Genomic DNA, 23,187 nt, shown 5'->3' with positions numbered 1-23,187 from the left:
CGAGGCTCCCACTCGTGTTACCGCAGAGGTTTGGGGTCATGGAAGCGGTCTGGATGGAGAAACACCCTTCCACCAGGCAGGCTTATCCCATGCCACCCCGGGTCGGCGTTGGGGTTGGGGTTACGAATTCTTTTCCCCTTTCTTTTCCAGCCCTGGGCCATAGGAAGCGCCTGGCCTTTCAGGAGCTGGAAGGCACGGCCCCAGATAGAGCTGTGCATCCCGACGCCAAGAATATCAGGTTTGAAACAGAGAGGCAGTGTTTTCCAGCAGCTCCGTGGAGGATTGACACTTTTATTCCTTTAAGCGTGTGCCTGCGGAGCCCTAGGACAACCGAGCCCGGTTTTCTAACGTGGTCCCTGCGTGTTGGCCTGAGAATTAAAAGTAAGAGGAAGGGAAAGAGAGAGCTCAGTGCTGTCCCCACCCCTGTCAACAAACACCGCCTTAAATAGAGCCAAGCTTTGTTTAAATTAATCTATAAGAAAGAAAGAAAAAAAAAAAAGCAACGCAGTAAAAGCTCCTCTTTTAGTTCTAATTAGTGCATTTGAGCCGATAGAGTTACCGGAGGGAACCGTTTCAAAGGCAGCTTGCATTTAGATCATTTAGTGCTCCATTTAAACCAAACAATAAAGTCACTGCGAGGTGAGGGTAAAAGCCCAAGCAAGCAGCATACTTACACTCGTGATATCCTACGAGAGATGTGTGATTAGGAAAAGAGATAATCATGAGAACAAGTTAAAAAAAAAAAAACAAAACCAAAAAAAAACGCATGAGCGGATCAGAATTTCACGGCGCCCTGGCGGCAAAGCTCAGCTACGTGCGGAGGGGGCTGGGAGCTGCTCCCGACATGGGGACGGGAGGGGATGTGCCTAAAGCTGGCGGCTGGCTCTGTGCAGAGGCCTGGGGGTGATGGACGGAGGGCTCCCCGAAGGGTCTGGAGTCCGACCAGGGATGGGGAAGAGCCTGGAGCAGCAGGCGGGCAGTGCCGGGGATGCTGCGCCGTGGGCATGCAGGTGCCAGGCCGGTGACTGCAGCGGGGCTGGGGCTGGGAAGCAAAAGGGCTGCACCTGATCGCCCTTAAAATGAGCTCCTTTTCTAGGAAAAGGCTGGCAAGCCGAGCCAGGGCTTGTGGGTTTTTAATGACACCGCTGAGAGCGGATGCTGCATGAGCCAGTGCTACCGGGGGAGATGGCACGGGAACGGGGGACGAGAGCGGAGCCAGGGGTACGGAGCTGCCTTCCTGCTCTGCGCCCCCACCTCGCTGCTGCGACCCCGGCTGGCTGCCTGCTTCCAGCCCTCTGGTTAGGTTATTCTGCCTGCTTCGTGCCCCAACTTTCTTTTCTATTTATTTATTTTAGTTTATTGCTCGCTCTGAATATACCGCACGCTTCTACATCACGGACGTGGGGTTGCAAGCGTTGCAAATACTGCAACACATTGCACAGCAGATATAAACACACATATAATATAAAATAATGCTAGAGTGTCTAAAAGTGCTTCACCCACACCAGCTGTCTCAGGTTAGTCCCTGAGTACCAGACCGATCACGTTTGGATGCCGTGAGTTGATGTGAAAGTGACTACTCTCATCGGTGGGAGAGGAGGTGGGGCAGTTACGTGGACTGCAGACAGACGCAGCTGCAAAGCTTAGGAGCACACCAAGTTCAGCCTTCGAAAGGTTTAAGTCCAGCTCTGAGCTGGGGATCTTCTCCTCTATGTGCAACGGAGAAAGAGATATTCCAAAAACCAGCTCGAATTCAGCCCAAGGATCTGAATTCATGTCAAACCTGGGCAAATCTAACTGCAAGCATGTGAGACCTACCGGTGGAGTGGCCATGGCAAAAGCTGCTAGGATTACGAAGTATTACTTTGGGCAGGTTGCTTTTCTATCAGACAAGCAGTAAGATTTTTCTATCAGGCCTTTTCTATCTGATAAGCTCTCTGGCTTTCCACCAGAGAAAGTGACACCTGGGCCACCTGCTTCCACAGGCAGGACAAGCGATCTGGTGGCTCCTGCCTCTGCTGTTATGCGCTGGAGGGTCACAAGGGAAGCGGATCCCACTCTTTGGGACTGAAGCCAACATCTGCTTCCACGTCTGAGTGCACTGAGAATCTCAAAGCCTGGAGTTTTCGACCCCCGGTGCTCCAGGGTGTGCATTCGGGGAGTGCCTGCCATCCCTCAGGGGCTCGTAGGGCTGCCACCACCTCCCCGCTGTGTCCTGGGACGGATCCCACACCTCTGCAGAGATCCCTTGGAGCTGATCCTACACATCTGCTGGTCCTCAGCACAGCCCCGGGGCTTGGGCTGACGCCCTGCAAAGGCTTTGCTTGCGTACACAGTCCTGGGGCTCGGATTCGCCCTTAGCAGGGGTCCCGTCCTCCCTCAGAGCGAGCCTTGGAGCACACGGCCACCTGGAGACACCGTCCCTGCCCCACAGCTGGGCTTTTGGCACGTGGTCTTCACCAAAGAACCACAAAACAGGGCTACAAGTGCCTGCGGGCTGGCAATTTTTGTATGAATTTGGGAACTAGCTTGAGGCACACCTCTGTACGGTGGAAGTCTGCTATGAAACAAGGAAAACTCCGCTTAAAAATGAAACAAAAATAAAAGGCCTTAACCAAATCAACGCTTTTTGGTACAAATACTGTAATTCAGGGTAGTGGGATAAAACAGGGGTTTGGTAGCACTCCCACTGCCCATCCAGGGCAGAAACCTCTGCCTGCAGGCTCGCAAGCAGCTCCCGATGGAAGGAGCCCCTAAAACACGCGCTGCCCTAAAGGGAGATGGGGCTGGAAACGTCCCGGGGCGCCTGGGCCCGCACTCACTTTTCCAGCAGGACGAGGGCCGTGGTGGGGTTCACCCGGAGGTACTTGCACGTGGGTTGCCCGTAGTCAGCCAGGTACGTCGACCAGTCCCACTGGATGAACAGATCCAGGAGCTGCAGCGGAGGCAGGAAAAGAAAAACAAACGGATTTTAAAGAGCTGGCGAGCGAGCAGGTGGTTTAGCGGGAGCCTGGCAAAGAGCCTGGGCAGGTGGCGTTAACCAGAAACGCCGTGTTCTGCAGCTACTACCTCCTAGCCATAATGCCTGCCGCGCTACCGCTGTTTCGGGGAAGAAACGGAGGCACAAAGGACGTGTGTGAGGACTGAGACACCCCCAGGAGGTCGGTGGCAGAGCCAGAATAAGAGCCCCGGAGCCCTGATGTGCTGCAGCAGGGGGGGCCCCTCCGCGCTTGAGTCACCATCAATTTTTTCTGCCCCCGGATATCCCTAACCCTAGGAGTTCTCATCCCACTCGCTCCCTTTCCAAACACCTTCCAAGTGCTTTGTACGTGTCCCCCAGGGACCGAAGCTCCCCAGGGACACATCCAGGAGCTCGGTGGTTTATCCGAGGTGAGCTCAGCCACCGAAGGAGACCCAGGTGGTTTCCAGACACTCATTAGAGGAACCGCTGCTGTCCCGGGCTGCCGCGGGGCAGGCAGGAGGTAGAGGCAAGTCCTGTGGTAACCCTGCTGCAGCCCTCAAAGTCCACACCTGAGGCCATCTGTCTCCACAAAACAAACCTGCACGCACCGGGCATGGACACCCAGAGCCCTCCCGGCTGCTTTGGGTGGGGAATGAGCCAAGACCCCCCCGGGTGTCCCCCTGCGCCTGCCCCAACCCCGCACCGGGGTGCTCCGCACCGCGCTCTCCTCCGCGCTGCCTCCCTTGTTGGCACTTCCAAGGGCAGCAAAGCCAAGGGAGAGCTCCCACATCTATCCGAGAGGACTCGGGCCTTGCCTCCCCACCCTGCCACCACTTTTCCCCCACGGGGGCACAGCGGAGGACGCCTTAGCCATGCAGGGAGGCCCCGCGCGCATCCCAGCCCTATAAAACATGTTCATTAGGAGCTGCTGTGATTTTTTCCCCATCCTCAAGCCTTCCGCCCCGGAGAGCTGCTGTGACTGCTCTGTTTCAGGACAGGCTGCCAAACATGGGGACGTCTTCATCGCCCGTGGCTGGGCGTCCTGGTGCCCACCCCGAGGAGAAGGGCCCCGTCTGGCCATGACCGTCCCCAGGCGAGGCGAGGGCCATAGAGGGCTCTTTGTGCCCCCGTCTCCATGGCTTTCCTGGAGGCTCCGGCACTGTTTAACAACACAGCCCGCCCTGCAAAGACGGGGATTTGGCTCCTCGAAGACCTCGAGGTCCCAAACAAAAATGTGCAACAAGATTCTTTTTGACTATGTAGGTCAGAGCAAAGAAAACAAGCCGTCGGGAACAATCCCCTGCGCTGGCGGGGGGGACGGATTAGCCAGGACCTCGAGAGGGCTTTTCCAGCCCGTGGTCCCGCGCGGCTTTGTGCGGCAGGTCAGAGCTGGGGCCCTTTGTGCCAACTACAAACTGGGGCTGAACATCATCGGCGGCAGGGTTTTTTTTTTTGTTGTTTTGTTTTTTTCCAAAGGGCATCTTAAAGCCCCGGCCCGGGATAGGATTTCACGTGTGCCTTTCACACGGCGCAGCGGGGCCAGGGCTCTTCTATCGGGTTTGTTCGCTGCTCCAGGAAGGGCTGTACGGGCTCAGTGCCTTCCCCCAGCCCACCAGGGTCCTCTCGTCAGCAGTCTGAGGGCTGAACGTGTCCTTAGCAAGCCACGGATAAGGAATTTCAAGTTATTTCTGCAGAAAGTGCATGGCTGGGCCATCCAGGGACCAGGCAGCAGTTCGTGAGAGTTAGAAATAGTCTCAGAAGAAAGGGATGAAAAAAAAAAAGGACAGAAAGAAAAAGGGAAAGATTAGAAGTGGGCTATGGGAAGATTTGGATAAAGCAGCCCGAGGAGCTGTTATAAACAGTACGTGGAGGCAGCGGGGGCAAGGTAGAGGCTTGGGGAGCTCTACAGGAGCAGAGGGAAGGGCTTGCACAAACCTCTCATGCACACCTCTGAGAGAGAGACAGAATTTCAGCACTGGGATATTTTAAGGCAGAAATGGAAAGAAGACATCTAGGACAGCTTGCTCCCCAGCTCAGGAGCCCGAGCTGAGGTTTGCTGATCCAACCCGGCCAGGTGACGAGTGGTTGGGATGGCACACGGCACAGGGACGAGCCGTGGCGGAGCAGGGCTGGGCTTCATCTCCGCTTCCATTCCTGCCAGTGGGCATGCAAGAGGCTGGAAACTTCAGCGGGTGCCCTCTTCTCCCCGTGCCATGCCTGGGTGCTCGAGAGTACTGCCAGCAGGGTCAAGCCGAGCCACGTCACCCACACCGCTGGGACCTGCCAGCGCTGGGGGCACTGCGCCTTTGCTCACCCTGGCACTGCCCCGATGGGGTGACTGGGGTAAAATGCTTTATTTTAATCTCCCCTATCGGCCAGTTCAGTATCTCCAGGTGCACACACGGCTAAAAGAACGAGGAGAAAGCACAGAAACCCAGAAACCCACTAAATAAGCACCGTCCTAGACGCAAACCCACCCAAGGCTGGACCTTCCCCGTCTGCCCGGAGAGCCACGCTCCCGCGAGCCGGCTGCTGACGCTGACGGATGGCCTGAGGGTTTTACGGCTGTTGGCCAGCATCGATCTTGCCGGCGAGGCAGGATCAGGGATGCTCAGGGCCGAGCTCAGCACCTCCGGCGCTTGCAGGGCTCTGCCGCAAGGCGGGCGGCAGAAGCGGGCTGGGGCTGGGGGAGAGAGGTCCTGCAGGAGGAAGCCTGCAAGGCTCAGGGAGAGCAGTCTCAGAACGATTTATCTGTCACATAAATGCGGTTTTATGGGGTTTACTGTTTAAACTTTTCACCTCTGCTGCTAAATCTGAATGACACCGAAAAAAAAAAAAAAAAAAAGGGAAAGGAAAAAGTGGCTGCACGGCGGCGCGGGGCAGCCCGGCCCCGCCACGGGCTGCAGTGGTCTTCCAGGGGAGATTCCAAATAAAATATGCAAATACCATTAATTCTTCAAACCGGAGTCTGCTTTTCAAGGCTACAAATCAAACTCGACAGCACGTACGCTGGGGGAAAGGAAAAGAAGAGGGGAAGGAAAAAAAAAAAGGGAAGTGCAGCGAGCTCTGAGAGCTGCGGACGTGCTCGGGGCCGGCTGCACCCGGGGGCACGGGGAGCACAAGAGGTGTCCGTGTTCAAGAACATATTTCTAAAAGTGAAGAAATGGAGAACGGCTCAAGTAGGGCTCCAAAAGAAAGGTAGTGGAAAAAAAAAAATCTGTTTTTATACACGCGCACAGACACATACATAAAACCACAAGCAACACAGCTGCACCGGGAACGCCCTCCCAGCGCCCCGGCGCACACACTTTGTGCCTCCGAAACCAAGAGGAAACCAAGCCCAGGTGCTCGCTCACGGCCCTGTCGCCACCGAGCAGGGTGGAAGGGGACACAAAGGTGCACCAAAACCCAGCACTGCTGTCCCTGGGGACCCAACGAAGGGTGTCCCTGGGAAGACCTGAAAGAATGTAATGTGAACCCAAAGTGATTCAAAGCACAGTTTGGAAGCTTTGCCAGCGCCCCCGGGATGAGAATGAAGCAAGCACCGGCACTTCACGATTGTGCCAGAGTCACTGTGGGCTCTGCATGGACCTGGGAGGCGATGCCTGGTGGCCAGAGCGAACGGAGATGGCAGGACAGGGAGATCCACGCCTTCCAAGGTGAAAAGCAAGGTGATAAAGACTTGTCCTATCTCCAGAGAGGTCGGGAGGACACTGCAGGGCTGACTCGAGACATGGGACCCTTCTGGCCGCAAGGACTTCTCCCCACCTCTTCCCCCTCCACAAGCCCAAGACCCAAAGGCCAGGTGTTATTCCAGGCCAGATGAAAATTCCCGAATTCCCTGGCTTCATGCAACACCTGGCTCTTCTATTTTTTTTTCTTCTTATGGACTGATGGTGCAGTACCTCCCTGAGCATCCACAAACAGGGATTTGCAGCCAAACGCTTCTGACCTGCAGGGAACCGCCGCCTGAGATGCACCAAATGCTCCGGGCTCATGAAGAAACCTGCTGGAAGAGGAGAGCAATTGTCCCCTGAACAGCAAACACAGAGGGAAGAGCTTCCCGGGGCAGAATCGCCTCGACACGGGACACGATGCCACATCCACTGCAGCACGAAGCGAAACGTCAGAATTAAAAGTAAAGAGCGACCGTCCAGGAGCAGAGCTGCTCCAAGCCACGAGGGCAGCCTGCAGGTCAGCCAGGAATGGAAACCAAATTGGCAGGCAAACGTTTTGTTTTCTTCAATCCCCGCTGAAGGGACGGGGTCGTGAAGGAGACACGCATTCGGGTTCTGTTAGGGTCAGATGTGCTGCCGCAGGCTCTGCGCTCACGGCTGTGTCGTGCAAAATGTACCCCGGCCCCGTTGGTTTTCAGTGGCCTGGCTCTGCAGGGCCAAGGTCACGCACAAACCATTTTATTCTGTCAAACCACTGCCAGAGGCGAGCTGGCACAAGAGGCTCATGGCGAGGCAGCAACCAGGTGGTGAAAGGAAAACCAACCCCAGCCCAAGGATGACCGCTTGCTTTATCTCAAGGTGTACAAATGCCAGCTTGAAGCCCTTAGTATGGTAAAAATGCAGCATCCCAGAAACAAGCACCCCTTCTCCTCTTATCCCCCGCAATATTTACTCCCAGTGACGAGAGACAGCACCAAGGTGGCCTGACAAGGACTCTGCTCTGCCATCAGAGCATCATCACCTGAGACGGTGCGAGGGCTGGCGGGAAGGGTCCGATAAGCACCAAACCTCCCTAGAAAAGCCCGGTTTTGGGAACTCTCACGTGCCTGCTGCTCATGCCCTTTTAACCCCTTTTTCCCCGAGCACCCGTCCGCTTTTCTCCATCAGGAATTGCGGCTTTCCGTGGTGCTCGGGGCTCACAAGGAGCTCTGCAGAGCACCTCCTGCCAGGAAAAACCCAACGCAAACGCCGTCAGCACGCGTGCACACACGCACCGGGGGCTGAAAAGGGAAGGACGACCTGTGACCATTAGCTGGCACAGCTTGCAACCTGTTTGAACAACCTGAAAGGCAATTATCCCGGATTATCTGCCACACATAATTATCTGCCATACATGAAATACAAGTTTTATGTCTCCTGGGTGCTGGGGGCAGAGAAGAGCTAACAGAGAGAGGTTAAGAAGCTTTTGGGGGTTCCCAACTAGAGGCAGAAGTCCTGCCCTGAAACCTGCCATGAGCCCAGGCCCACAACCAACTGCTCTTGTTTTCTGGGGGGAGAAGGAGCGAGTATTTTCAGAACCCAGCCGGACTCAGCATTAGCACGTCCCCTCCCGTCCCGTACAACCTCCAAGCCTGGCGCTCCTCCCCGGTACCGCCCGTGGGCAGCGAGCGGAACAAACCGCCTTTGACCTGACACCTACAAACCAGCCGTGGTTCGGTTTGCAAGAAATCACACCATTCACTTAGAAACCTTCCGAGAACTTTTCTTTACAAACCTCCTCTCGGCGGCTCACCGCCACAGCCCCGTTGATAGAGGCGGCCACGGGAGGCTCAGCGCAAGGCAGCCCCCAGGTCCCACCGTCACCACCCCAAAACGCACCCGAACGAAGGGACCGGCCCCTTCCCGAGGGGCCAGCAAACACCCAGGGCAGTCTCCTGGGTGCAAAATCATGAGAAGCTCCTGGATCCAGCCCAGTGGCAGCTCCAGTTTGCCCACGCTTGAGCTTGCCCATCCCCACCAGCGGCCGAGCAGCCCCGACCACCAGCCGGCGGGGAATTGTTACCCAGCACAAAAGCCCAATGAGCTTCCAACACCGGCAGCCACAGACAAGTCCATTCCAAATAATTTATTTTGGTGAGGTTTCAATTACGCCTCGTGGGAAAGAAATACTGGAAGAGAAAGAAATGCTCTAACCCGTGGGGAGACGTGGGTTTGGGCAATAGCTTTGCCAAGAAGAAAAGGCACCAGGAATTGGAACTTGATGTTTACTCGTCAACTTGTGAAAGACACGGAGGGTAAAGCCGTGGCCTAAATGAAAGCAGGAGGAGATTTCACTGGAAACGAAGGTTTTCTCTAAGAATTGAGGGCACCTGGAGTGAGGGAAAGACAGAAACTGTTACCACAACCTAGCATTGGACTGGATGCAGAATCCAACACGATGCTCAAGCCGAGGGATCGACGCACAGGGAAGGCAGGGAAAGTTAATTTTATCTTATGTGCTCATCAGACCTGCCTGCAAGAAAGAGACGGACTCCTAGGAGTTAGTTTAGATCCGAGGAGCAGTGTGTCCAGCCTGCCTGGACCTCTCGTATGGGAAAACAGCCCCACGGTGGTGTCCCCTCCAGGTCCTTCCTCCTCAGCTCTCGGGCTGAAGGGAAGAAAACCAATGCCACGCTCCTCGTCTCCCATCTGAACTGGGTTTGTTTTGCAAGCCAAGGCAGCAGTTTTATTTTTCCTTCTTCTGGTTTCTTGTATCTGTAAAAGTGAAGCAGTTCTTGGAAAAAAAAAAACATGAGAAGAATCCAGGAAGATTTATGGCAGAAGGGACAGAATGTAACAGGGAGGTTTGAGACTGACAAAGCCTTAATTTGTCCAGTCTGGATTATTTTTGGATTCGTATTATTGCCTGTTTATAGGTTTGCATTTCTTACATCGGATTTCCAGGGGAAGGTCTCCAGAAAGCTCTCGGTGTGTGCACAAAGATCTTCTGGTTTTCCATCTGCAAATGTTCCCTGGTTATCAGGAGGAAAACCTCTGGCTTTCCACCGACTTTGAAGTAATGGTGCAACTGCACCGTTTGGCTTTTCTGCTTTTTTTAGAAGATATTTCTTCCAAAAGGCTCGTTAAAAGCTTACAAACACACAGCGACGTTACCCAAAAGACGCTGCGTTTCTGATATCAGCTCAGCTCTGCGCACACGGCAAAAAAAAATCAAAAATAAAAACCCCTTCAGGGCTCAGAATGGTTTTGCCAGCCCGACCCCAAACCACATGAAGGAGCCACAAAACGCCGTTGGACTTCAAGAGAACTGATGCAAAGCAGCAGAGGAGCGGCGGGTGGGGACGCGGCGGATTACCGCGTCACGGCACGGTGACAATCTCGAAGGCTCCTGGAAAGTCCCTGACGGCTTCGTTTCTGCTTCCACCGGCTCCGATGATGCACGATCGTGGCCTTAGTCACCAGCTGGAGCGTTGCCCGCAGGGAAAGCTGAACTGAATTCTAGGGAAATCCCGAGTTTCTCCAGCCATCGCCAAGCACCGTGCAATGCCAGTTTTATAAATAACGAAGCGCTAGCGATGTTTGGTACAAAAACGCTGGCATTTCAGCGTTTCGGACCTAAACCAGTTGGTTTCAGTGGTAACTGCCTAGATGGGGGATTTGATGAATGGCTAAGAAGGGAACGCCGCAGCGCTGGATTTATTAGCCAATTTGCACTCAGGAAAATAATTATTTATGCTCATCAAATTCTTCCTGCAGGTTCACAACTTTGCGCGGTGCTTTCCGCGCCGAGAAGATCAGAGGGTTTCTACCCTCCGGATCCTACACTCGGCGTAAGACAAAAGAGACAATCCTGGGCAGCGGCCAAAAGAAATGAAAGAGTCTGGGGAGCCCGCTCTCGAGGGACCGCTGTTGAATAGCGCTTTGCGTTCCCGTTTAACAGCCACAAAGAGGGATTCATTGCTGAAGCAATCTCTGATGGAGATGTCTCCTCCAGAAGCATCCCCGCGGTACCTCCTTGCCGTTTTCAGAGCCCTTCGGTGGATGGAGCTCGGCCGAACGGTCCCGTGTGGGTGCTCGGGGTCGGCGTCTGCGGCTATGGGGGCTGAAATTTAGGGCACGAGGCTTGGAAAGCGCTCAGCTCAACTTGTTGAGGTTGTCACACCATAGATAGCTGTTCTTGGAAGCGATGAGGGTTAAAAAAAAAAAAAAAGTGTTTTTGAAGCCGTTGCTGAATGGGGAAGAGGAGCTGGTTTTGGTATCGGTAAGAAAAAAACCCATGCTCTGTGTTGAGAGATGACAGCACGGAGCGGCGGTGTACCCTCGTGTACAGAAACACCTTCCCTGCCTCTACAGCCTGGGTGGGAAAGGAAGTGGATCGTGCCAAAGCGCAACGGAATAAGAGAAAGTGAACACACACAGATGCGCGTGGTCAGAAAAGAGGGGGAAAAAAATAAAAACCGCATCTTTCGGAGGGGTCTTCCCCCCTCCCTGCCTCCTCCCTGCCTCGTGCCTCGCATTTTTCCCGCAGCCCGGAGGAGCCAAGGCGCTCGCAGAGCTGCTGCTGGCGCTGGCGGAGCAGCACCTGCAGCTCCCAGCTGACAGCCCCGGCCCCTGGCTGCCTTTCCAGCCCGCCCCGGCACACAGCGGGGCTGCATCAGCAAAAAGGAGGTAAAGGTTGGAAAGGAGGATTTACGAGGAAACCCAGCACGGGGAAGCTCAGCCTGGTGAATTTATCGGATTTGCCCTGCCTGACCCATGCTTCAAAACGGGCTGCTCTGAGGAAAGCGTTAAGAAATATCAGGGAAAATGCTCTCTGATAGCTCGGCTGCGGGTCAGGACCCACAGAAACCCCTGAGCGCACAGAAGCTGGCGGAGAGGGCAAAAAGCAGCAGTCCTCCAAATCAGCCTGTGTACGAACCACCTCCATCACTGCCCCTACAATATCCGAGGGGAAAAAAATCCCGCAGAGAGGCATTTTTCTTGGGGCAAGCATTTTCTGAGCAGCTGCGAGCAGCCCCAAGGCGCTGGGCCAGGAGCAGGTCCAGCTCCCCATCCGCACAGGGCTCAGCACCGAAGCCAGGTACAGACGTGCAGCACCACGGTGTCTGCCCAGAAAACGACCAAGACATTTTTTTTAGGTCAGTCCGGTCCCCGCAGCTGGGACGGGATGCCCAGACACCCCGGTGAGGGGCACGGTGCGTCGTTCCCCTTGGGGAATGTCCCACACGGGGCACGGGGACAGCAGCCGGGAGCAGAATCAGGCAAGACAGCGATGTCCTGCTGAGCACAGCAGTCAGGGTCCTTCCTTCCCCCAGTATGACACGCGAACAGCCCCAGTGTCCCAGTCCCTCAAGGCACCGAGATCGCTTTCCCTCGGCCCCACAGCGGGGGGCTGGCACTCGCCGGGTGCTGAAGCTCGCCACAGCCATCCTTCCTGTTGCTCAGCTGATGCCAAGTCCCCCGCAAGTTGCATTTTTCTTTTGTTTACACGTTAAAAAAGGGGAAAGGAAAAAAAAAAAAAAAAAGAAAAAGAAAAAAAAAAGAACAGGCGACCTCTCGCTAACCCCAGGCGGTCTGCGCGAAGCCGCCGCTGCCTTCACCTCCGGGTGAACTTTCAGATTATCTCAGACAAGATTCACCTTGCGCTGAACTTGTACCCCGCGCTGCAGCACGCGGTCACGTACCCTTGATTAAACGTTACGGCGCAACGTGGCTATAAATTTAAGGGGCGCTATCGCCGCGCTTCCTCCCCTCGGCCTCGCGCGGGGGGGAGAGGGAGGGAGACACGGAAAGGCCGTGGGGCTGGGAGCCGGCCTCACGTGCACACCTAGGGCAGGACACGGGGAGGGAAAAGAGGGAGAAAAGAGCATCCCCCCCCCTGCGCGTGCGATGAGCTGCGAGCAGCCTCTGCAGCCGGAGCGAGCGGCTCCTGCCTGGAGGTGACTTGTTGGAGAGGCTCAGCGAGAAACATCCTCCATCGGAGAGCTCGTTGCATTAAACACCGAAAGCCTCACTAGCAGGCCCTGGGATGCTCACAACACCCAGGAAAGGGTAAAAAGCAGAGGGGGCCAAGCCTGGCGGCGGGCACGCGAGCGGGCAGGAAGGCTCCCTCGGGCCACGGCCTCCTAAACTCTGGCTGCCCCCTTCGCCATTTATTTTAAGCGCACGCCGTGCCGGGAGGCAGGGGCAGCCCCGATCCGTCCCGCGGCTGACAGGGAGCACGAGGCACAGCACCACGGCTCAGCACCCGCGCTGTCAGCGGAGATTCATGCGGCCGAGGTCGGGAGGAGAGCGTCTGGGCAGCGAAACGGAGCCGCCCGGAGCCGCCACTCAAGTTCAAGTGCTTGAAATGCCTTCATTTTTCTTTCTTTCTTTTTTTTAAAAAACATTTGCTCAAAACTAAACTAATACAGCCTCTGCTTTTCATGAAAACTTCCTCCTTATCCTCGGCGTTTCTGTTCAGCAGAAAGGACAGGATCTATTGTTCCCGGAGAGCCTTGCCCTGGGGTCCAATTTGAGTGCATTCTCATTTTTCCCCTATGTAACTGATGCTTATTTCTTTAAGCTCTACTGTAAACAGAAAACACACTGCGGTGCCCTTGCCTGGCTTTGCAGGAGACAGGCTCAGACCTGGGAGTTTTTTTTTTTCTTCTTTTTTTTCTTTTTTTTTTTTTGTGTTTGGAAACAAAAAGATTGGGCTTTCTTGCTTCCCAGACCCAACACCTGCGAGAAGCACGGGGGTAAGGATGCGGCCGTGGGCGCCGCGGTACCCGCACCCAGCCCAGGCTGGTGGTGGGGCTGCTGCTGTGCCGGCCTAACGGCTTTACTCTGCTTGTGAGGCAGAAAATGAACATTCAGAGCTTCTCTTCGAACTTATCCCACCTTGCAGTGAATCCTTCCAGCCTACACACTCTGCTGAACAAGGTCTGAAACAGAAGAGCCACAGCTTTACCATCCCCTCCAGAAGCCCATCCTAATAGAACAAACAGCCCCAAGGAAGACCTCTGCAGAAGGGAACACACCTCGGATGGTCCAAGGAATGCAGGAGGAGAACAGGACTTGGGAAGGCTCTGTGGTAGGGACACCACGGGCAGTTCTGTGCTTCTCATCATTTCCTTGTCGTGGCGTTGGCCCTCACCCAGTGAAACGGCCCCGCTACAGCTGGCAGCAAAGGTGGCGACACGAGCTGCTCATACTGCAGTGCTAAAGAAGCGTTTTCACCCCCAAAAAAGTCCCTTTCTCCCAGTCTGCTGTCCTCATAGCTCCTCTCTGCCCTGGTTCCTGCATCAGCCTGCCAGGAGAAGACCTACCCCAACACAGCTTGGGGGGAGCCTGCCCGAAGCGAAGGTGGCAGATGGATCCAAATGGACCAACTCAGCACCAAAGCACAAGGAACCGATGACACTGGGGTCTCTGCCCGGGGGACAGGGGAGCTGGGTTGGATGCTGCACCATGGATTTGGGTGCTGCCAGCTCCCTCTGACCCACCTGGAGGGTTTGCTCAGGTTTAAGCAGCGCTTTGCAAAACGCACCGGCTCCCAGGGACGTCCCCACAGGGGACGCGAGCGTTCCCGTTTAGTGGCGCCACCTGCAAAACTAATTTGGCCCAGGGAAGGACCTGGCAATTTGGGTGGCTTATTAGAACTATTTTTATAAGGCTGCGGGATATCTATTTCCAGAGTCTGAAATACTGTTTGGAAAACAGCGAGAGCCATTTAGAGCCATTTAGAGTATTCTACAGAGAGACAGACACACAGGCAAATGGATATTTAAAACAGCTGTGAAGACAAGACTGGTAGGAAACATTTGGCTAAAAGCAAACACAGAAATAAAATAACTTTGCAGAAGGTTAGAAATCAGTGAGTTTGGTAACGCCCTGCTTAAGTGAAAAATTGTACTTCTTCAGCTTCTAGAGACTAATAAATTACCAGGAAAAACGAAACCCTGATTAAAATCCATTATTACACCTTTTATTTCCATCTACGCTGTAATAGGGTGTCTTTTTCAATTGAATGGACGCCACCCTTTGGATACCTCTTCCACTCCTCTCAGCACCTCCAGGACAAAGCAGATTTTAAACCCCAAGGCCATGAAATCGCTGGGCTCCACCTGGCAGCGATGGGCGAGTCGATGCTTTTTGGGCAGCTGCGTGCCCTAGAACCCCGTCCACCTGACCCCTTCCCCCAGAAAAGCGTTTCCAGAAAGGGTGTAAAGAGAAGGACTTGAAATTCAAACCTAGGTAAGGTCTGTCCTACAATACGGCCAGCTGTGTCTTGCCCTTTTCTGCAGAAAACATCTTCTTTGGAGAAAATCGTGAGTTTTTGTCCCGATCCTGCATCTGCTCGCTTTGCTCTGCTGCCGGGCACGGGCAGCAGCAGCCAGGATTTATGGCTATTTGTTGCAGATAAAACAAAACCTCAGGAGGAATCTGAAAACAAAGCAAAGGCCTTTCCTCGCACGGTGTCACACTAACCTCTGGATGGCCTTGCGCTTATTGTCAAAGCCCTGGAAAGGTGTAAACAAAGCCGGATTTCAGATGCCAAGAGCTGGGATAGGCTGACCAGGGGAGAAAGGAGACAATCTGCTTGCCGCTGCCGCGAAATCACCTTGACATGCAAGGTCCAAAGGCAGGGAAGTGATATTTTATGGTGTGCACACAGTGTTATCGACGCATTATAAAGCAATTTGCGGGGAAAGGAGGCGAGTGCTGGGCACAGAGCCCTGCCTGCACTGGGACAGCCCAGAGGGAGCGGGTCTGTAAGAAACAGCTTAAAGCTGCCCCTGGCTCAGATCACCAAGTGCAGCAGAAAAAAAGCATGAAAAGGGGGTGAGGTGAAGGGAGAGCTATTTGCATCACCGAGGACTGCAGTCCCCTCTGGGGCTTGGCATGCTCTCTAAGCCTGCAGGTTCCCAGCAAGGCTGGAAAGGGAGAGTTTGGGGCAGTGGCTGCTCCAAATGGCTGAGATGTATCCAGAAAGGTGCTGTCCTTCTGCTCAGCACTGCTGGGGCCACACCTGGAGCCCGGTTTCCAGTTCTGGGCTCCTCAGTGCCAGAGACATCCGGACATAGTGAAAAGAGATCAAAATTGGGCCCCCAAGCAGGGCCTGGGGCACCTCTGCTGCGAGGAGAGGCTGAGGGAGCTGGGGCTGCTCGGCCTGGGGACGAGGAGGGCAGGGGGATCCCGTCCGTGTCCGCCAAGCCCCGCAGGGAGGTGTGGAGAGGCCGGAGCCAGGCTCTGCTCAGCGGTGCCCAGGGCCAGGCCCAGAGGCCGCGGGCCCAGCCCGGAGCCCCGGCGGCTCCCCCTGCCCCTCAGGCAGCACTGCTGGGCCGGGCGGGTGCCGGAGCCCTGGCACAGGCTGCCCAGAGCTTGGGGGGCTCCTCCTGGGGGAGCTGCAGCTGCCGCCAGGATGTGTCCCTGGGGAGGACATGGGGGGCCCTGCCTGCCTCAGCCAGAGGTTGGTCTGGGATTTTGTCCTACTTAAGGACAAGTCCCACAGCAACATGCCCAAATCTGCCTCTCCCTGCCACCCCACAGCAGCTAATCCTGACGGCCAACTGATTCTTCACTAAAGAAAAGAAGCTTTTTGTTGCAGAACTTTGTGGGAATTTAAAATTCACCGGGACAAACCTGCCCCAGGCACTTCAAAGTAGGCATTTCCAGAGAGAGGGAGTGATAGAGACAGAAAGGCTGAGCGATTTCCTACAGAAGTCCCTTTGGAGGAGGGGGGATTGGCCTGAGCAGAGGGATGATCCTGCACTGAACCTGCTTCTGCTCAGGGAATTGCTGCCCAGGTTTCGGCACCAAGCCTCCACTCTCAAGTCCGAAGGCTCCATTAACTCTCACCTACTCCAGTGTGGCCATAGGCAGTGAAAACCTTCCAAAACCTGCAAGACCCTCGCGAATTTGGCCAGCTCACACAGCTTCACTAGTGTCAAACCCAAACCAAGCATGGCTTCAAATCCAGAACCGCAGCCCCACTCCAAAGCCGGGCATCCCCTTTCCGAGCAGCTTCTGCTGCAAACAGAAGGGGCTCGGCCGTGTGTGGGCATTGTACAACACCGCGCCGCTCGATTTCCTTCTATTCAAAGCTTTTCTTTTTCTCAAGGTTTCTTAGACGTCAGGGTTTACACATAGGTAGGCGCATTTCCTTCGCTGTTTTGCTGCCTCATTCACTTATTTCCGCACCGTTATCCTGCACATGTGCGTGGCCAGACAGCCGGGGAGCACGGAGCTGGGCCAAGCCGTCTGCTTGCCGTTTCCTGTGGTTGGATGGCAGTATTTGAGGAAGGGTAGAATGACCTGGATTTGTCTTTATTTACACCGAGCTGTTTACTTTCTTCTTTCTTTTTATTTTATTATTGTTTGATAGGAACATAAAGCAGAACCCCAGCAGATCAATGCCAGATACTCGGAACCAAAGGGCTTCTTGCAAATTTCCTTTTCGTTGTTGTAAAACGTGTGTGGGGTTATGAACTCCTTAAACAAACAGCTGAGGTCATTGTTAGCTACAAAAAAAAAAAAAAAAATACATAAGAAAGCAAGCCTAACGTTACAGCCATGGTGGTGGCTGTGAGGAAGAAAAGGGAGCCAAGGTGATGCAAAAAAGCCAGGGCAAAAGCATCCCAGCTGTAAAAGAGGGATGCTCCTGGGTTGTACAAAGTGAGAGCACACACACATGTACGTGCATTCCTTTGGGCAAATTTCTCTTTGTTTTGACTAGAAATGTGGTCTTGCAATGGCAATATTCTGTACTGATGTGATGAAGGGACTTGACTTCCCCAAACTCCAGGGAAGTTTTAATCCTGAAGCATTTCTGCAAACATTATGGCCCACGAGGGTGTGAGAGGAGCCATTTACAGTAAGGGAACCCACGGAGCAGGCAGAGGTGTGATGGAGCTGGGAGCTCTCCTGGACCAGCCCAGACCACGAGCAGTCCCAGGGCTCGGTTTGCCAGCTCAGCCCTGCAGTCATCCTCCCTTCCATCCAACCCCATGGCTGCTGATGGCTTGACGAAGAAGATGGAAAACATTTTTTCAGTGAATCACTGTAGCGGAGCCGACCAGGCAATTCTCAACAGGCCTGGAAAGCAAAACGAAACAAGAAACTCAGCTCCACACTTAGCAGCGTAATCGAAGCTTTTTCACGCCAAGAAAAAGGAGAGAACAAACGTTAACTTCGCTTCGCCACACGCATCCTGGAGACGAGGAGCTCTCGGTGGCACCACGGCTGTCCTTCCAGGCGCCTGATGCTATCACACAGTGAGAGCAATCGCAGCCCTTCCACAACTGGTAGGGCACCGTCTGGTTCTTGGGATCGTTTGTCCTCCACCCGCTTGCACACAAAAACCATTAGTGAGGCGGCGCCCCGTGTCACGTATCACAGTCCCACAGTTGCTTATTTCAGGGATTCACGACTTTTTTTTTTCCTAAAAATCAATACTGAAAAGTGGATTCCTCGATGCAAGCTGTGCAAGAGCCACACGTTGTCCCTAGGACACATCCAAACCACTGGGCGCAGGGACAGTGGTGATGCAGCTAACACCCGCGCAGAACATCCCGTGGGCAGGTTCATCAGCTTGCAAGCAAAGGTGCAGAGACAGGAGATTTTATGAGATTCGTGAGATCTGCAAAGCTTTGAGTCCTGAAAGAAAGAAATCTGATGCTGGGTACGTCTAAAGAGAAGGTCTGGTCAGTATGAGGAGCACCAGGCTTGGGTGCTGCCCTCCGCAGATAAGGACAGTGGCCTCAGCCACCAAACTCTTGCAGGAGGTGGCTGGTGCCCCCAAAACTCCCACCTGCAACTGGGACAGCTGCACCCAAGGCTGAAGGCTGCCCGCAGCTAAAGCCCTGAGCGTTAATAAGAAAAGGAGTTTGGGAAAGGAAGCGGAAGGAATGCAGACACCATTATTATGGAAGGAAATAAATCACCAGCGGGGCATTCATCAAAAGCAGAGGATGACTGAGTGACCCTATCAAAGGCAATATATGAATATCAATAAATTCAGACAAAGGGAAGGACTGGGATCTAAGCACGTTGCAACAGAAAACACAGAGGCCTCTTATTCAACCAGAAAATTTACAGTTAGAAGGAAGAGTCGGCCTGGCTGTCTCTACACCCAACCTATTCCCATCTCTTGCTCCACACGGGATAGAATTACCCGCACATCCCCAGAGGCAACCGCATGCAGGGTTTCATTTCAAATTGCCAGCGATACTACAATTTCCACTCAGCAGGATTGCTCTCACCCTTTGGTGAACTTCGTGTTTTTGGAGAACCGGCCCCGAGTCTGCAGTTGCCGGCTCCCGGGAGGCTTGCTGTAAATCATCCATGAAGAGCAGGATCCAGCTCTCACAATTCCTCCTCACCTACGGGAGCTGCAGTCTGCCCAGCCACGCGGCCCCAGGAGAAGGCGAGATGTTCGGCGCTTCTCGCACCTTTGAAACTTCAAACCTCCACCAAGAAATTCCTGCTTATATTCTGCTGCTCGTCTCTTTGCTGCTAACAAGCGTCTCTCTGAGCCTCATTTGTCATTCCTGCCTTAACGCTTTCTTCCGCTTTTCTTCCTCTTGCTTTGAGATTTCCCCCCCTGAGCACGGGCTACGGCTGACGCTCCTTCCTTTTTCAGGAGGGCTCATTTGCTGAAGGGCCCAGAAGCATGAATAAGTCAGACCGCGAACTCCAAAATAAAGAAAAATGAAAAATAAATACAAGCCAAGCAAGCTCGTGACACACGTTGAACTTCCCTTGTGCTCAAATACAAATTTTTCATGACTTGTCATCACTTATTCAGACTGCGATGTCGGGGGGGGGGCCGTGACCTGCGCGCCCCACCGATGGCTGAGCAGTGCCTCTGCCACCGACACCATGCAGCCCCCGGCAAGGCCTCCAGGAAACTCAACCAAGCAAGCACTTTAAGAAAACACTCTGAAAAAATGCAGTCTCTCTGAAAAACGAAAATAATTGTAGACTAAGAAGGGAGAAAGATTCAGAAAGATGCTGCAGTTAAGATGGGAATCGTGTGGGTTATTCATCATCTGCGTGCTTGCAGGCTTCATCTAATGCCTAAAGCAGAAGTAAAAAGATGCTAGGATGTGCAAGAGGGAAAACAATGCTGCCTTTTAGCAGTGCGGAGAACCTCGGGCATTTGATATTCCCCTCCTCTTGTCCTGCATACATGTGCAGTGTTAAATGCGGCACCGCTTATCGCCGCCTTTTTAACGTCCCCTGGGAGCCAATGCGCGGAATGGCTCAGACAAAACTCTCCAGGCTGTGTCTGCCTGTGGGGTTCAGCCCTAAAGCACGTAAATTCATCGTGCAGGGCGTTTTATCAGTGCCAAAGGCGCTTCCATACCTCTACGGCAAGTTTCTTGCTCACCTAAAGCGACCTCGTGGTGACGGCGCAGCACGGCTGGAGCTGCAGCATCCCCGCGCGCAGAGCCTGGAGGTGCTGGCAGTCTGCACAGAGCACCAACGGGGGGGGGAAAAAAAAACAACCCTCCTCTGCAGGCTTTGACGAGGCGTCTGCAATCCCACTGCGAGGCGCAGATGGGAACCCGCAGGGATTTGTGCTTGGAAACCTCTGGTGGCACAGTGGCTGCCAGCGCTGGTGACACGATGCCCAAACACTTTGAGCCCTGCGTGCCATCCTGCTCTCCACCAGCACGTACAGCTAAAAACAACCTGATTCAAGAGGCCAAGTGAATTATTAAGATAAAAAAAAAAAAGAAGATAATTTAAATTAATTATGGTACAAGCTGCCACGGCTGCCTGAGCAGAGCCGAGCCACGGCGCTGTCTGCTCTCTGAATTATTCAACCCGAGTTCATAACCGGCGATCGATAAACTGCAGCTCGAGGTGATGGCACTCGGCACGGCTCTGCCTCCAGGCCGTCAGCGCTGCCGTGGCGAACACAGGGCTGCGATGGAGCCAAGGGTACGAGGAAGCCGTGGGAAATGTTGCGGTACGGTCATTATCACACCGAGTGCGATGCTACTGGGGGCGAGCTAAGCCCTAAAACACGCCGGGAAGTACAGACGAGCACACAGAGCCCAGGAATAAACAGCTGTTGAAAATCAGCAATTCCTTTTTTTTTTAAAAAAAATAATTGGGCCGAGTGGGACTTAAAGGTCGGGTCGTTTTCAGCCAGTGGCTCGCCCACAGCCCTGGCCAAGTGTTTCAGTCAGCACCGAATTAAGCAAGCGTGGCATCCGCAAAGTTTGCATCTTGTGAACAATTGGTTCGGATACAAAGCTGAACCAGCCCGGTTTGAACCTTGTCCCATCTGTACGAGCCTCCTCCCGGTGGGTTCTCCAGGTGTAACCAAGCACAAGCTCTGGGCACAGCCCAGACGCTTGCTGGGCTTCGCCTCTCATCCATCCCGCTGGCGATTTCAACAAAGCTCCTGGTAAGTTAATAAGGATCCACCCTCGGTGAAACCTCAGTGCACTCTTCCAGCGTGTTCAGCAAGTGCTGGGAGGAGCAGAGGGGAGGGCGAAAGGCCCAGACAAAACTGGCAGGAGACACGATTGCCTGGGTCTTGTTTTCCTTTGGAAAGGACTGCATTATGTATAGGATTATGTTATTTGTTGGATTTTATCCTGTATTACATATAATAAATATCCCAGGCACACTTTATGAGCATCCCTCTTGCAAAGGCGCATCACAAGAGACGAAAATAAAAGGATCAGGAGATGGAGAGACAACATGTGAAGCTGGGAGCAAGCATGAGGTGAAGGGCACAGAAGGTTTTCAGCTCAGGATTTTAGCAAAAAAAGGGGACAAGGGAGGGTTACAGAGCATGTGCCAGGAGACAGCAGCCGCAGAGTGGGTGAACACCACATGTAACGGGAGACGAACCACACGCAGCTCCCCGGGGGTGAAGGAAGCAGCAAGGAGTTCATTAAGAGCACCGGGAAGGATGCTGCTGCACTTGGGACCTGTTGCCACAGCCACAGCCATGGACTGCAGCCACCGAAGGGATCCAACGGAGACAGATTTATTGCAATAATTAATATTAATTAAGATCTAGGATCAGAAATGGAATTAATTTGACTCTTTTTTTTTTTTTTAAACTTGGAACAAGCAGCAGGAAAAAAAAAATAATTAAAAATCCCTCATTCATTTCAGATCTATGAAGAAAAGTCATTTAACTGTGGGAAAGTGAGCGAGCCTGGAGTTATGAGTATAATTTAAGGCCGATAAGGATCTGACCCATCCTCTGTGGTTTATGGAGGCTGAAAGGAGGTAGTCTTCCTCCGCCCGCGCTCGCTGGAGCGGCCCGCTGGAGGCAGGGCAGAGGGGAGGCTCGGCGGCTCCCATTACTCCCCCCCAAGGCCCCGCTGCAGAGTTTACAATTTAATTTTCTGCATTTGTAATCTGTAGCCCTTGTGTATATAACGTCTAATGAAAACGGCCTTTTTTAGATTAACGTGGTATTTGGGGGGGGGGGGGGAACCAACATGTGTTTCTATTTCATTATCAAACTACATTTATAAAAAGAAAAAAAAATACTCGGGCGGAGGGTGATCGGATTGAGCTGGCAGGGGGACAGGACGGTCAGAAGGCACAGATACGCCCGTGTAAATGTCTGTGTAGCATCAAAAGGCCTTCGGGAACACTTCTGCTCCTGCTGAAGCCCACAGAACCCCTCCGTTAGGCAGGGCTCAATGCACTGGTGGCATGGGGGGCACCCAGGAGAGGTAAATCCTCACCACGAGCCCCGCTGCCGCTCTTTGCTAGCCTCCTGCCCTTAAGGTTGGCTTCCTCGAGAAAACGAGGCTGGTACGGTTGTTTCTTAATTCGATTTAATCCTTGTTTTGAAGCAGAAGGGTCAGTGACAAATAGAAGCTGGCAGGTGGGGACCTCAGAGCTGTAAGCACGCAGAGCCCCAGCACACGTGGGGCTGGACGGGGGCTCTGGCCTCCATCCCGTCCCAGCCCCGCTCGAGGCAGGGCAGCTGCTCAGGACGCCGTCCAGTTGGGTTTTGGGTGACTCCGGAGATGGAGACTCCGCAGCTCCTCGGGGCAATCGCACCGTGTGTTTACTCAGAGCAGATGGCCGGGGAAAGGAGACAAGACTGTACAGAAGAACAGCTCAGCTCTGTGAGACACCAGAGAATCCCAGCAAGGGTGAGCCGAAGACACCTGAGTTCGTAGCGATGCTGCACACAGCAGGGTGGCGTTTCCCTGGCTCCAGCCATTTATCAGGTGTGGAAAAGATGCTCAGCAAACCAACCGTGCATCTTCCAGAGGGCATCAAAACAACCTCTTCTCCAAGAAAGCTCCCACTGCCTTTATGAACCCATTACTCACTTCTTCTTTTTTTTTTTTTCTTTTTTATGCATATGCACATTTTATTCTTTCTTACAGATTTCTCCTTTCTTTTGCTACCACTATATCCTCCGGCCCAGATCCTTCTTGCAGACATCCCTTTCCCCTTTTCCTTTCCCCTTTTCCTTTCCCCTTTTCCTTTCCCCTTTTCCTTTCCCTTTTTCCTTTCCCTTTTTCCTTTCCCTTTTTCCTTTCCTTTCCTTTCCTTTCCTTTCCTTTC

General features: G+C 53.7%; 1 protein-coding gene across 11 annotated transcripts in view; it reads right to left on the bottom strand.

The window, feature by feature from the left end:
* The window catches only part of EXOC6B (exocyst complex component 6B), a 274,926-nt gene that overhangs the window by 3,148 nt on the left and 248,591 nt on the right, over positions 1-23,187 (bottom strand). For 8 of the 11 annotated variants that reach the window (XM_035324205.1, XM_035324197.1, XM_035324203.1 and 5 more), the window contains 2 exons: positions 2,823-2,935; positions 675-686 (listed from right to left, as the gene is read on the bottom strand). In XM_035324205.1, coding sequence (XP_035180096.1) covers positions 675-686; positions 2,823-2,935 — 125 coding nt within the window. The remainder of the gene's footprint in view (positions 1-674; positions 687-2,822; positions 2,936-23,187) is intronic. The other 3 variants (XM_035324199.1, XM_035324201.1, XM_035324211.1) reach the window with 1 other exon arrangement.

Source organism: Oxyura jamaicensis, chromosome 4, assembly GCF_011077185.1.
Source record: "Oxyura jamaicensis isolate SHBP4307 breed ruddy duck chromosome 4, BPBGC_Ojam_1.0, whole genome shotgun sequence".
NCBI lineage: Eukaryota > Metazoa > Chordata > Aves > Anseriformes > Anatidae > Oxyura > Oxyura jamaicensis.
The sequence above is the reverse complement of the archived record's forward strand: the minus strand, read 5'-3'. Positions and strand labels throughout refer to the sequence as shown.